The sequence below is a fragment of the Capsicum annuum genome, chromosome 1 (assembly GCF_002878395.1).
Source record: "Capsicum annuum cultivar UCD-10X-F1 chromosome 1, UCD10Xv1.1, whole genome shotgun sequence".
Taxonomy (NCBI): domain Eukaryota; kingdom Viridiplantae; phylum Streptophyta; class Magnoliopsida; order Solanales; family Solanaceae; genus Capsicum; species Capsicum annuum.
This window is the reverse complement of record NC_061111.1, coordinates 146701747-146717587: the sequence shown is the minus strand read 5'-3', so window position 1 is coordinate 146717587 and position 15841 is coordinate 146701747. Positions and strand designations below refer to the sequence as shown.

The window sequence follows — 15841 nt, the reverse complement described above, 5'->3', positions numbered from 1 at the left end:
TTTGAACTATATTTGTTGTACGGTTATTTTTTTTATATTTAAAATTCTTCCTTCTTTTGAAAGCCAATGTAGGGTTATTTTTCTTTTTCTTTTTTTTCTATATTTAAAATCTTTCCTTTTTTCTAAAGTTAAATTTTTACAAAATCCTTAATTACATTCTTATTACGTAGTTAAAATTTTTAAAAATTAGGTACTTCTTAAATTTTTCTTATTCTAACACTTTTATATTTATTTTTTGAATTTTAAAAATTTTTATAAAATCAAATTTAGTTGATTTAGAATTCTTAAACTAATGAAAAAAGTATTAGTTGTCATTAATTTTAATGACTTCTAATAAGTAAAGATTTTAGCATAAATATATTTGATTAGTTTTTAATTTTTTAATATTAGAAAAACATAATGAAAAGACGATTTTTTCTGAAGTAAAGACTTTTAATGAAGGATAAAAAGTTCAAATAATATTTCTAATATAGATATATCTATAGATTATGGATTGTAGATAAATATAGATATAGATATAGATATGTGTGTGTCATTAATAATAAAGGAGCTTCATAATATTTATATTTTTAAAATATAATTTAATAGTAAAAAGAAAAAATTAATTTAATTTAGTTTTAATTTTTTAAATATTTTGAAATAAAATATACGTATATATTTTTAACATGAGACAAGTAGGAGCGGAATGTTCTCAGTTTGTAGTCAAATATTTTAATGTGTCATACTATACTAGTTCCAATTTAGGCCGGTAGTGGGAGAAGAGGCCCCGCGAATACAAACAAACAAACCCAAGGGAACGTGTCCATGGCATCTCCGTCAATAACAAAGCTGAAATCTCCAATGTCCAATATATCAACATATATAGAGCGTTCACACATATACACTCAAAACACAAGTGGTCAGTTGATACCGTCAGAATCAAAAAATGGGGAGAAAAGAAGAAGGAGATGATGGAGTGGAGAGAAGTGAAGGAGGAGTTGTGTTAGTGAACCCGAAGCCACGAAAGGGATTTAGTGCCAAGGCATTAGACTTATTGGAAAAGGGGATTGTTAAGTTAGTGCACGATTCATCCAAGCCACTTCACTATCTTCAAGGCAATTTTGCACCTACTGATGAAACTCCTCCTCTTAATGACCTCCTTGTACATGGCCATCTTCCGGTCAGTTCACTGCTACTATCTCCGTTTCAATTTATTTAACTACTTTCCTTTTTAGTCAGTTTTAAAAAAATATATATATAACTATTTTAATTTAATTGTTTAACACTACCTTCGTTCCCATTTTAGTTGGTGATATTTCATTTTACATTAAGAAATCATAAATTGAATAATTTTACTATTTTACCCTTTACCCATATTAATATATTTATTAGGCATAGAAATGGATATTGAAATTGTAATTATTCATATTTAATGTATAAAATATTGATTGTAGGGGATAAAATAAAAATTTAGTTAATTCTATCCTAATTTAGTGAGTGATCAACTAATGTAACACGTTTATTTTTAGTAAGATAGACCAACTAAAATGGGATGGGCGAGTACACATTTTATAGATATTTAATTTAAGACCACGAGGTATAAAAGGCTTCTTTAGTCTAGTCAAATAGGCCAAATAAATTGAGACGGAGGGAGTACTTCTTTTCTATCTGTACTTTTGCCTGTTTTGAATTGTTGGAGATTATTTATTTATTTATTTATGTTATTGCTTAGAGTTTGGTATGGATATGTCATTGAAGTTCAGTTTGCAATGTGGTGAATGTTTTTTCTGAGCCTTATTTGCATTTTCTGTAACTGATTTGGCAACTTGAGCTTACCGAGTACATGGCCTTATATAGAAAGGTTTGGAGGTCCGGATTAGGAGAGAAAGTTAGTTGGTAGTTGAGCGTTTTCTCGCTTTTCTGCGGGATAAGATTAGTGGTCATACTTGGACCTTCTTCCTTATCAGTGGTATTAGCAATATTCTCGTAGATTCTTGTTCTTTGATTTCGACTATCACCTGTGTTTTTTGTGATTTAGTTATCGCATTATTTTCTTGTCATTATTGTTCTTTCTTCACTACTCCCATTTTACATTATTCCGTTGTTGTTGCTGCTCTTATTTTTGTACTCCTTTTTTCAAGCCAGTTGGAAAAAAGTCTCCAAGAGTCTATTTGAAACAGTTTCTCTATCTCTACAAGGTAGGGGTATGGTCTGCATATTCTCTACCCTCCCCAAAACTCACTCGTGAGACTACACTGGGTATGTTGTTGTTGGTGGTGATTTGGCATTCGCAGGAGCAGATTTATTTACCATTATTTTCATTGCTCCCAGGATTTAAGCATAAGGAATATTGTTATATTTTACTGCTCAGGCTGTACATACTATGCATTTTGCCATCAACTTTACTCTAATGATGCTTAGTAATTTGAACTTTTAATTTCAGGAGTGCCTTAATGGTGAATTTGTTAGAGTTGGTCCAAATCCAAAGTTTGCTCCGGTTGCTGGATATCACTGGTTTGTTTCTATTCTGAATATATATTGTCCTAGGATAAACTTTTTTTGAAATAGAGTTTCGCAATTGCATTGATGCTTATTCATACTCTATTTATATGCAGGTTTGATGGGGATGGGTATGTCCTTTAATATCTTGAATTTGCAATTTGGAGCAAAATCAATTATTTCCTAGCTTCTTTGAAAAAGAAGCAGCGAGTGCCACATTAACTCTAGTTTTTATTTGTCTCAACTATCCATTTCTATGTTGTCTCCAGATTTTGCAAATAGATTTCTGCAATTATTTGACTAAGCTAAGCTCCCTTTCTGGTAGGAATAGAAACTAAATTCCTTAATGTTTGGAAGAGAAACTAAATGAAAAATTCAGTTGGCATTTGTTACATTGGAAAAATTTCCCTCGTACTCTATTCATAATTGAACAATTCAAATGGGCATTATAGAGTTTCTTTGACAGACCGACCTTACATACACCAGAAGAGGATTGACCATTTTTGAGAATTAGGATAGCAAGGATATGAATCCTTGAATTGTATTATAAAAGGAAAAAAAAGGATTGACAAGGAAATGAATATTTGAATTTGATGATAACAGGGAAGAAGGATTCAGCATTATGATGGCAAGACTATAAAGTTCATCCTCTTTTTCTTTCTTTTTTTAGTTCCCTACTACTTGACAAACACACTGAACTGCTTGTTAAGAATTCTATTATGAGGTGGATCAGGACTATTAGTTTGTAAATTATGTCAATCAATTCATAGCAGTGATTTTTTCCTTGGTCCAGAGTGAAATTATGATGATTGAAGGTGTTAAGAGGGGAAAATATATTCCTAAATCATATGTAAGAAAGTTGTCCCTAAAGATCTGTATCTCCTGGAACCCATGGACTTAGCTAGTAATAGAACACAATGAAATAAAAAATTCATACAAGCTATAAAAGTTAGTCATGATGATATGCTTACATCAGGTTCAAGAGTTTTTAGTCTGGTTGGAGATCTTATATTCATGGAAATTATGGAGGACCTCTAGTGTTAAAGACCCGAAGTTATTGAAGAATAGAATGAAGAGCGAAATGGATAGTGAAGATCTGTATAGCCAACTTTTAACCATCATGAAAAATTTGAATAGCAGTCTCCAACAACAACAGCAACAACAACAACATACCCACCCAGTACATTCCCACAGTGGGGTCTGGGGATTAGCAGACTCCAACTAGATAGGAATCTAGGTAAAGAAGCAGCAACAATTGTTTTGTTTAATTTTGTTATTACTAATACTAGTATAATTAATTTTATTGTTGTTATTATTTGTAGTATTATTGATTTTTCTGCCCAATATTTTCTACTGTGCACTAAATGAGATCAAATTGTATCGATAATCCAGCTGCCGTTTATTATGACGAAATAATTTTTATTCTGGTTCTACCTATTCCATTTTTCCAGTTACTTCTTTCTTTAAGTTTTAGATAACTTATGCTAAAGCTTAAAAAGTATCGTCTTTATAACTTTCACTCGAAAAGAAGTAATGTAACCTCAAACTTTTAGCCTTTTTTCAGCATGATTCATGGCTTACGCATTAAAGATGGAAAAGCAACGTATGTCTCACGTTATGTGAGAACTTCACGTCTAAAGCAAGAAGAGTTCTTTGGTGGAGCTAAGTTTATGAAGGTGTGCATTTTTTCATACTGTTAATCCTAGACTTTTGTTCCCATCAAGCTTAATGTAATAATGACCGAAGCTGCTTTTGCTAAAACTTCGACACGTGTAGATGTTTTCAGCAACTTCATTGTAACTACGGATGCTTTCCTTTTCTTCCCTTTTTTGTGTTCTTTAAATATTTCGCCAGATTCTGGATGCTTCAACAAGTAGACATTTTGCATGCTATTTGGAAAGTATGATTTTTTGTTGAGATATTATTGTATTTGTTTTTTGGAACTAGGAATGTTGTTGTTCGAATGTGGGTTGTCCTTTAGGACATAACATCATTTTGAAAATATGCTCCAGGAATTACAGTATTGTGGAATTCTGTTTCAACTATTTTGTGCGCCTAAATTCTCTGCTCTTGCAAAGCTTGTGACACCACAATTATCTGCTCTCATTCCGACTCCTTAATTTTGATCTTTACATGTGATTTCATTGCCGATTTCTCATCCAAGCTGGATAGCATAGAAAGGGGTGAAATTCTCAAAGATGACATCAGAAAGTGGACAGGATAATGGACTTAGCATATGTAGCTTCAATTAATGAACTTATCAGGATCATAATGTAGGAAGAATGAAGAAGTTCCTTTTATTAGCACTTTTTTTGATGGACTGAGTTTGTGATTCTATAGTGCAATAATGACTTTATAATAGTTGATCATAGATCAAAAAGTAACTCATAGAGTAAACCATTCTGCTGGAGAAATAAGTCAGTAGAATTATCTGGTGGAAAGAGTTGAAGCTCTCGTCATTTGGATTTAGTGCTGAATATTTCTAAAGATGTTTGTTGATGTTTCATGTGACGCAGTTTCTAGTCTTCTAGCTATGTTAACTATTCTGTTACTTATATTTGCATTTGAGGTATTTTGTGTTACTTTGGGGCATTGACTATCCAGTCCTTGCATCACACTATCCATATGGTTGACCTAGCCCTCTCTCCTCTCTATTTGTCCACACGAAGATTCCTTTCCTTTCCTAGCCTATTCAGTGTGGTCATGTACAGAATTCAAAGATTCGTCACTACAAAAAGGATGATGGTAGCGCTAATTGAAGAATATTGCAGTAAGCAATTGTGAGAAAACAGAAGTTCCTTTGAACTCATCTGCTGAAAACAGAAGTTCCTTTGAAGGAATATTCTTACACTGGAGACATCCTACCTGAAAGCAAACTGTGTCCTTTTTCCGTTTAGTTTATGATAACCGGAAGTTAAAATGACACATTTGCTGGCATGCCTTTGTCATAGATGTCACCATCTGCGTGTATTTTAGAGGAAAGGAATTTTGGCATCCTAATAGTGTTTATGACCTGGAATTGTTTCACACCATTGGATTGTACGTTCTGCTGTTAGTTTTGTCTGTTCTGAACCAATGGAACTACTGCATCATTCAATCACATGTTATGCTTTATAAAACATTTGCATATACTATATATGCAGGTTGGAGATCTTAAAGGGCTGTTTGGTCTGTTCACAGTTTATATGCAAATGCTCAGAGCAAAGCTGAAAGTATTGGACATCTCCTATGGAAATGGCACAGGTTGGTTGACTGGAATTTTAGTTGGTCTATGGATCTTTTCCTCATGAGTCTTTCCAGATATAATTTTGTTATGATGGAAGGGATACTTCCTCAGTCATAACAACATTTATTAAATCTGTGTGATAGTTACTAACTGAAACTAAGATTTGTTTCCTTGTCCAGCTAATACAGCTTTAGCATACCACCATGGGAAGCTTTTGGCACTTTCAGAAGCTGATAAACCTTGTAAGACACTTCTCTCTTTGACCTGTTAATTCGGAAAGATGAGCTGTCTATGATTTTGATGTGAAAGCCTTTGAGTAGGTGCTATTCCCCCCTTCTCCATTTTTTCATCGTATCTAGCACGATTATACAGTGAAATTGTGATCTGTAGTTTTTGCTTGTCTGGGCAGAGCACAAGTATTATTTGTTAATGCAGTTTCCTGCAAGGATTTAGATTTAGATTATAGGTACATTGCAGTTTATGGCTTTGATATTGAGTGTACACCACACAGATGCACTTAAAGTTCTAGAGGATGGAGATCTTCAAACACTTGGCATGCTGGATTATGACAAAAGATTGACACATTCCTTCACGGCCCATCCAAAAGTTGATCCTGTAACTGGTAAGAGAGCAATCATCCTAGTTCTGCATGTCACCATCTATAAACTCAAAATTTTTACCGTTACGTGTATTCTTCTAATAATTGTAACTACCACCTGCAATCCTGGCATCCTGCAACTGCATAACCTCCTTTAGTTGAGACATCTGTTCAGCCTTCTTTTCTAATTTGCCGACTTCTCTTCCTCCAATATAAATGCCTGGCTTGCCCATCTGGTAGTCATGATGTTGATTTTCAATAAACAAAAAAGGAAAATTCTATTTTCTTCCAAACACAGTACTAATTCGTCAAACCAATTCAACAACTGAATTCCATGGCAAGCCTTATTTTGGAATTAAGGATAGGGTGGTGAACCGAAGATGGTGCATGGTTCACTTCGGGTTGTAGTGCAGGTGGAAAGAGAGCATTTTTTTTCATTTTCATATTGAAAAAGCGAAAAAAAATCAGAGGTGTTTTTGCATCGCCCTTTGTAAAGACCAAGGCTGGTAAGTCCATTTGTTCATACAGACTTCAGTTCTCCATGTACGTTGCCACAAGATTAGGGTCCTCACTCTAAATGTAACTCTGCAATTGTCAATCTATGTTATCTCTGATACCAGTCATGCGCTTATGTTGTGCATCTGTGAGACTGATTAAATCTTAGTTCAAGGTTCAGTGTTCAAAAGTGAGAGAAAAACATCTTAAATTGGATCTTTTAGTACAAGTTCAAAGTATGAGTTTCTCCGTCATTGTGTAGGTAGAACACACTAGAGTTTGACTTTGAAATTTTACATGCAGGTGAGATGTTTACCTTTGGCTACTCTCACGATCCACCTTACATCACTTATAGGGTTATATCGAAGGATGGAATTATGCAGGACCCGGTTCCAATAACAATACCAGAGCCTATCATGATGCATGATTTTGCTATTACTGAAAATTATGCAATCATGATGGATCTTCCTTTGTGTTTTCGTCCGAAGGTATGAGACAAATTATATGACCTGTCGCAATTTATTGATTGCTCTTGTATTTATCAGATTTCCTCTGTGATGGGAATAACGTAAGCTTCAAACATTTTGGCTGAAGAGTTGAGTCAATGAGAGAGGTTTTAGTTTTGTTACATCAGTCCACCTCCATATTGGAGTTCTATAGGAGAGAACTGCAGAAAGGTTTCTAGTTTGTGGACTTCAATTTTTAAAAACAGTCGTTGTAGGACAGTTGGCAGATTATAAAAAAAAAAAAAACAGTCGTAGGTAACTGCTTGTCCAAATATTTCATAATAGAACTTCATGATGATTGCATGTCCACTAGTGCTTCTACAGATATTACATATTGAAATACAGCACATATGCATGTTCTTTACTTTTATTCTTCTTGTATCCAAAGTATGTTGTGAGAAATTATGGTATTCAATTGAGCATTTAAAGAACTATAAGAAAGCGAATTGAACTTTGAAATACATACCTTAAATTTTTAAAGAGAAACAAATTAATCTAATGTCCCTTGAATGGGTAAAAGATAGTTTTGATCAGTCTAGATACTCAAAAGTTCAAAGATGGGTAGCACAACATTTCAAAGATGGATACCGCAGATTTTCTTTAACGTGCAAAACACACACTAAAATATAGCATAAAACTAGCTGACAATCAGTGGCAGATCTAGGATTTTCTCTTAAGGGGTTCGAAAAATAAAAATGTGGTGTCTAGGATTTGAACTTGAAACCTCAAGATAAATTTTGAACCCCCTAAACCACTGAGCCGACCTCTCGTCTTGTGTTCAGGGGATTCAAAATCTATAATACATAAAAAAATAAAAAAAAAAAAGTTACCTTATAGATACAGTGTAATGTTTTGCCGAGAGGGTTCGGGTGAACACCTCCCGACTCCCTAGACCCGCCCTTGCTGACAATAGTTTGATGCTTGAGAATGCAGAAACAAGAGCCATAGCTACCATTATATGCTAGTCCTCCAATAAATTACCAATTGGGTTACGTCGTTTCATGAACATTACACGAGCAATTTTAATGCCAATTTGGCAACCCAAATTACACGTTTCTCTTTATAATTTGGTAGCAATACTTGTTTCCAAATTCAATTAAGAATGAGAAATTGTGATTCTGATTATATTGGATTATTATTTTTACTATTTCAGGACCTTCGAAACCTGCCTTATCTAAGAAGTATGCATCTTTTAATCGACACTTCTTAAACACTGCTGAAGTATGATCAGAAGAAGCATGTAACCAGTGAATTACATCTTAGGTTACGTAAATCTAGTTAATTAACACTGACCAAGAAATTTAGGACAAGTGCAGTTTTCTTTTCGTTCTGGGTTTATTTTCTTTTCATTGCTCACTTTAGGTTACTCTTTATCTAGGCCTTAAAAAGAATGTGACACTTTGTTACTGACGTTATGTGACATCGCTATGTTCATTCAATACGAAATGGTTGTACTATTTTCTGTTCCCCTTTAGCACACTACTTTCAGTTTCCTGATCGTCTAGGTCTCAAATATAGTGTGGCATGTTCTCATTCTTGGTCATATGTTCTCTTATTCTGGAAAAATTAGAATAGGGTTATGGTCACGTGTAGTGGAGATCCCTTTGGTTTCATAGCTTCTGTTGTATGGTGTTCAATCTTACATAGCAACATTCACAGTGGGAGCGATCATCTTATGTAAAAAAAAAAAATTTACTTGTAAAGACTTTGTAGGCTCTCTCCTTTTTTGGTATACCTCTTGTATATGGGAGTTTTTTCCCCTTATTGATGAATATATTCCTTGGTCAAAAAACAAAAACTCTAGAAACAACATTTATCTATTTATTCATTTTAGGTCTGCAACACACATCCTTTCACTTGTATGCCTAACTCGTTTTTGACTAAGAATGTGAATTTTTATTTATTTATTTGATAATGGATAGCAACGAGACTTAGATGTAGATGGGGTGACATTAGACTTGGACCCAGAAATGTTTGCTTGCTGGGATACCGTATGAAAAAGAGAGAAATGAGAAGGAGACCCATTCTCGTATCCATAATCGGGTTAATTGTAGGGACAGAGTTGAGTTTATTCCTAAAGAGTTTGTTGGTTTTTTTAGAAAAAGATGGGGCAGCAAAAAGATGGTTAAAATGACTCTCACTGGATTGAAATCTTTCAATAAACTTTCAACAGCTTTCAATAAGTTTATTGAGCATTGAGGGGCTTTAAATAGCCAACATAAAACAAAAAAATCAGCATAATTTGAATTTCAAAATAATCTAAAATTTCTCAACAACTAAAACAACCTAATCTAAAATTTAAAATTTAAATTCATTGTAACTAAACAATTTGTTAAACTAAAATTACTGCAGTAACTAAATGCAAAACTCAACACTCCTTTGCTTTAGTTACTGCAATTTAAAAGTTGCTCCTCCTCAATTTGTGCTCTTGCAATTGATCTGGATTTTTCTTGATCTTTTTCTTTTTTGAATTTGGACTTTCTTTTTTCTTCTTTTGGTTTTGTGCTTAAAGAACAACATCATCAATCTTGTCTTGTTTGAAAGAGCTTTCATAGGCTTCATAAAATATTGTAAGAATTTTTCTTTCATCGCAACATCACATAAAGCATAGATTTCAAGATATGAGTTTCACAGAACAAATTTGATTATTTTTGTCTGTGAAAATTTTTGGGGCATTCAATGAGAGACTGCTGTTTGACATCTTTTTGGTTGAAAATAGCCCAACGCTTTGAAAATAAGTACGGGTTAAAAATGGTAGCCCTGACGGGTTAAAAAGGTGGCCCTTACGGGTTAAAAATGATATGGTAGTGCTTTGGAAGAATTCACAGATCCCGTATGATCAATGAAGCTCTGATACCACTGTTTTTTTTTTAAAAAAAGATGGGGCAACAAAAAGATGGTTAAAATGACTCTCATTGGATTGAAATCTTTCAATAGCTTTCAATAAGCTTTCAACAAGTTTATTGAGCATTGAGGGGCTTTAAACGTAAAACAAAAAAAATCAGCATAATTTGAATTTCAAAATAATCTAAAATTTCTCAACAACTAAAACAACCTAATCTAAAATTTAAAATTTAAATTCATTTGTAACTAAACAATTTGTTAAACTAAAATTACTGCAGTAACTAAATGCAAAACTCAACAAGTTTATAAAGGTTTTGGGCTTTTCCATCCATTGCATTAAGATTTTGGGCTGTATCATCAGATTCTTTCACATGTGAAATATCTTATTTATGAATTTTCTATTCAGGAAATGGTGAAAAACAATAAGCTGGCATTTACCTTTGATGCTACTAAAAAGGCTCGATTTGGAGTCCTTGCACGATATGCAAACAATGAGGCCCTAATCAAGTGGTTTGAGCTTCCTAATTGCTTCATATTCCATAATGGTAAGCAACTTTGTGGTGTATTTTCCTTGAAAAGTTTAAAGATAACTCTACCCTTAACAGAAAAGCTGGTAACTAGCCAGTACATCGCACATGCATACAGTGCTTAATTGCTATGTTGCAATGGACTTTTCAATCCCTGCAGCACTCGTGTCGACACGACATAGGTGTGGGATCCATAGCTGATTGGTAAACTTACCTTGGATACTTTGACTACATTCTATGACTGAGAAATATGGATTGATTGGGTATTTGGTTAGATTCATATATGTGTGTGTGTGAGACAGATTATTTCCTTTACAAGATTAATCAGTCAAAATTGATTCCTATTAAGCTATGTTGCTCGGACTCGGGTGCGAGCAACATAAGATATCTTACGTATATATACGCACACACCCATATATATATATATGCTGGAATTCTTTCTTCCAGTCAGTCGGTAATCATTACAAAGTAAGAGAGGAGTGTTTTGAATTGGTTATACCACCAATGAAAATAAATCTATTATCCCTCAACCGTAGCTGCATCTGGAGTGCAATTTCTGTGAGGGGTTGCATGAGGAAGGCGTAGAAGTGCATCTGGGGACACAGACTCTCCCCAAGTGCAACTGTTTCAAGTATCTTGGCTCTATTATCTAGGGTAGTGGGCTCATAGACGGTGATGTCACTCATCGTATTGGTGCACCGTGGATGAAGTGGAGGCTTGCCTACGAAGTTTTGCGTGATAAAAAGATAACCATCAAAACTTAAAGGTAAGTTTTATAGAGTGGTGGTTAGACCGACGTTGCTTTATGAACACAGTGTTGGCCAATCAAAAACTCTCATGTTCAGAAGATGCATGTCGATGAGATGGATGTGTGGACATACTAGATGTGATAGAATCAGGAATGAGGTTATTCGAGATAAGGTAGGAGTGGATGAGGGAAGCGAGATTGAGATGGTTTGGACATGTGATAAGGTGAGGTTCAGACATCCTGGTGAGGAGGTGTGAGAGGCTAAGTTCCGCGGTATCTTCACTTTCGATGGTGCACCCGTGTCAGATACTTCAAAAATACACTCCTTTTTGGAGAATCTAACATGCATCCGTCGACATTTTCGAGGAGTCCAAGCAATAGGTGAGAGGTTGGATATAGTGGGTACGAAGAGAGATAGAGTTAGGCGGAAGAAGTATTGGGATGAGGTGATTAGATGTGGGAAGGGGGGGGTGTGTGGAGAACGCGTACTAGACTAAAAGGTTAGTCGGTTAGGGGTGTTGTCATGCACCATAGTATGGTAGCTTAGGGTTTAGCCGTAGATATCCATCATTGTTGTTTGTTGTTGTGTTTCGATTATAGGAATATTTTGTGGCAGACTATTATTTTCAGGTAGACTTTACATTGTTCCCTCGTTAGTTGTCATATTTTCTTTGCCGTTTTCCTCTTCTTTGTACCTGGATTTGCTATACTTGAGCCGAGGGTCTTCCGGAACCAGCCTCTCTACCTCATCGAAGTAGTGGTAAGGTTCGCGTACAATTTACCCTCCCCAGTCACTTGTGGGATTTTGCTGGGTATGTTGTTGTTATCACTCAGCCATGGGAGGTACAGTGGTGGAAATCTTCACGATACTGCGTCTTTTAAATTGGTGACTGTAGAGTAGATGAAAAAGTTACAAGAACAATCACAGGAAATATGATGTGGACAATGTCGTCAATGCCCTTAACCGTACTAGTACAATGAAGAAAAAAGTAAAGAAGACTTGCTGGACAATTATTGAAGTTGTTCAGAGAAGGACTCAAACATCCGAACTATGATACCATGAAAAAAAGGAGAGATGAAGACTTCTTTCGAATCATCGACAGAAAAATTCAATGTAAAGAAGACTTGCTGGACGATTATTGAAGTTGTTCAGAGAAGGACTCAAACATCCGAGCAATGATACCATGAAAAAAAGAGGAGATGAAGACTTTTTTCAAATTATCAAAAGAAAAATTCAATGTCTATATAAGGAACTCAATGCCAGACTCTGATATAGTAAAGGGATTATTCACAAAAAATATCTAGAAGAAGAAGCTGAGGATTAACCGATTGATCGTGGTTCGAATCTTCCTTGGGGAAATTTGATTGATTCTGTTTTCTTTAATAACTTTCTTGAAAAGTTGCTAGAATAATTGTCAAAATTGATAGGAAGAGACTGTACATCCAAATAAAGTTAATGACGAGATATGGTTATGTGATGCCGGAACAGTCCAACAAAAAGAGGTGCACAGAAAGGGTTGTGAAAGATAAGTTCTGCCATTAGAATGATCGGAAAGAGAAAAGGTTGTGAAAAATAAGTTCTGCCATTAGAATGATCGGAAAGAGAAAAGATTTATTAAAAACTTTAGCCGAGTGCGGTGTTAGATGGCCACTAGTGAGCAAGAAGTACTTACGCTTCTACTAAGATTTTAGGGGCTCGAGCACCATTTCAAAAAGCAAGGAGAGGGGAAACTTTTGTTAAAATTGGTTTTAAGAACATAGAGAAATTTTCTTCTAGTACTAAGATTCTTAACTAAAACACTAGCGATGAAAATATTCTACTATCAAAAATGAAAATCAATGAGAATACACAACATCCATAATTATCTCTTGACTAACTCAATCATGAAGAATATTCTCCCAATATCTTGTGTCTTTCAATTGTCTTCTTTTTTTTATTCTGACTGCTTTTATCATTTTGATTATTTTTCCAGCCAACGCTTGGGAGGAGGGAGATGAAGTTGTGCTGATCACCTGCCGCCTTATGAATCCAGACCTAGACTTGGTCAATGGAGCCGTTAAAGAAAAGCTTGAGAATTTCTGCAATGAGCTGTTAGGAGACTCTGACTAAGATTGTTTAAATTGACCTTGTTTATATCTGTCTCAGTCCTTGTTCATTTTTTTTTTAACAGATATGAAATGAGATTTAACATGAAGAGTGGTGCAGCTTCACAGAAGAAACTATCGGAGTCTGCTGTTGATTTTCCAAGGATCAATGAGAACTACACTGGCAGGTCAGCTGGATCCTAAAATTATCAGGCAATTTAATCAACGTAGCAGAAGTATCGGTCATATAAAATGCTTGGTGATGAACACCTTCATTTATCTTCTGTCTGCTTGTAATTTTGTTCATGAGTGCTAAGATGTGCTTTCCGTATGTAGTAGCTTTATGTTCCTCTTTGGTTTTGATTGCTTGATGTGGTTTACCTAGAGTTGTATCAGTAGGCCTTTCTCTTTTGTTGGTCTAATAATAGTAACTCTGTTGAAATTTAGGAAGCAGCGTTATGTATATGGAACCACTTTGAACAGCATTGCTAAGGTAACTGGAATCATCAAATTTGATTTGCATGCTGAACCAAAGACTGGAAAATCACAGCTTGAAGTTGGAGGAAATGTTCAAGGCATATTTGATCTTGGACCTGGCAGATTTGGTTCGGAGGCTGTATTTGTTCCTAGTCAGCCTGATACAGAATGTGAAGAGGACGATGGCTTCTTGATATTCTTTGTACATGATGAGAACACTGGGTACCTTGTCTTCCATTCTCTTATTTGCATTATCATGAGCATCACTAAGACCATTCTGCATTAGTGGTCTTCCAAATGTTAGGAAATAAGGAAAATTTCTTCTGTTCTACTGTTTAAAGTGACAGTGGCAAAGAGTCAGTTAAGAAGTTTGCTGTGTCTAACAGTTGCACCCGCATAATTTAAAGAGCATAACGTATTCTACTTCTTAGAATTGTGTGTGTAGAAAGTTTGCAACCATAATATACTGAAGCTACATGCTTTTAAGGTCATATGATGCTCAATTGTCTGTTTCTTGTCCACATTGATATGAGCATAGCTAGAAAAATGCGTACAGGAGAGAGTATTCACTATTTAGTTATAATATTCTTTGGACTTTATTTACATAAAATTGGAAGTGGGTGTATCTCCTTGTTTCCCTTGCACATGGTCTATGGTCTATCTTCATCTGTCAATTACGTTCCTATCTTTGTTCTTAGGCGCATAAGGAAATTATAAGGAAATTCAAAGTTTCTAACTTAAATTTAAAACAGAATCACCTTAACCGAACCATTCTCTTATAAATTTATGCAGAAAGTCAGCTGTGAATGTAATTGATGCAAAAACAATGTCCGCGGAGCCTGTGGCAGTAGTTGAATTGCCAAAAAGAGTTCCTTATGGATTCCATGCTTTCTTTGTCACAGAGGTGAGTCATCCCCATTTACTTTTTGGTTATTTTACCTTAAGAGTGTGCTTGGTGCTTCTGGAACATCAGCACTGCAACCAAAAGCTACTACTATTGTTGTTTCTATTGAACTTCCATATGCTTTATACTACGTTTCTCTAGGAAATTGCTTCCCATCTGAAATTGAAATTTTAATGACCTTTTTATCTGAGAAAATAACTCCCTGAAGTGAAGAAGAAAGAATTCTGCTTGGTATCGATGGGAGTATATCACTCAACGGAATTTAGAGATATTATCAAGAGTATCATGCCTGCATGTTAATGGCTTGTCTCTAAAACTCATTTTCTGGATTCATTATACTTTGAACAGGAACAAATTCTGGAACAAGCCAAACTGTGATGGTGATCAGCGACCTATACACCCCGATATGCCATATCCACATCTACGTTGCTGTCTGAAATAGCTACTGGATATTTGGTTGCGCATAACTTGAAAACATATTAAATGTACGGATGTACAGTGTAATTTCAGTCTCTACTGATGGCATCTATCAGTTATCAGAAACCAATTAGACCTGCAAACATTTGTCAGAAAAAAGGTATTGTGGCTCAGCAGAGAGCAAACACTTGGTCGAATATCAACTCTTCTAGATATTTTTTCAACATGCAAATGTTCTTATTAGTCACTTGATATGTAATACAATCCCAGAAAATTATCAAATTCTAGAATCTGGTTGGCGCAATAACATAGAAGTTTATATTGTTATTATTGTTTGTGTTAATTGATCCAAGTTGACATGAATGTGTAAGCAAGTCCTAGGTGAATATGTTTCAACTGTCTTCATTTATTGATGCCCGGCCAGATGGGCACCTATTGTCTTTTTTTTTTCTCTTTCTTTTCTTTTTAATGACAATGGTGTCCGATCAGCTTGCCTCGCATGAATAGGAGTGTGTTGAATCCACAGAAATCTAGTA

At 35.0% G+C, this 15841-nt stretch overlaps 1 protein-coding gene across 2 annotated transcripts; it reads left to right on the top strand.

Moving 5' to 3' along the window:
* Nucleotides 1–772: 772 nt before the first annotated feature.
* On the top strand, nt 773–15635 carry LOC107839360 (carotenoid 9,10(9',10')-cleavage dioxygenase 1-like). 2 transcript variants are annotated; one of them, NM_001324566.1, is given in 14 exon segments: nt 899–1159; nt 2423–2493; nt 2595–2609; nt 4043–4154; nt 5622–5721; nt 5884–5946; nt 6216–6326; nt 7101–7285; nt 10554–10692; nt 13396–13513; nt 13594–13695; nt 13955–14206; nt 14777–14888; nt 15237–15371. In NM_001324566.1, coding segments are annotated over 14 exon segments (1644 nt in total). In that variant the 5' UTR covers nt 899–925; the 3' UTR covers nt 15267–15371.
* Nucleotides 15636–15841: the final 206 nt, after the last annotated feature.

Excerpts from the sequence above, each read along its gene's own strand:
- LOC107839360 (XM_047408673.1), top strand. The coding sequence starts at position 926 with ATGGGGAGAAAAGAAGAAGGAGATGATGGAGTGGAGAGAAGTGAAGGA. Across the intron at positions 2,494-4,042 it reads CCGGTTGCTGGATATCACTG|CATGATTCATGGCTTACGCA; the intron begins GTTTGTTTCTAT and ends GCCTTTTTTCAG. Across the intron at positions 5,722-5,883 it reads CTCCTATGGAAATGGCACAG|CTAATACAGCTTTAGCATAC; the intron begins GTTGGTTGACTG and ends TTCCTTGTCCAG.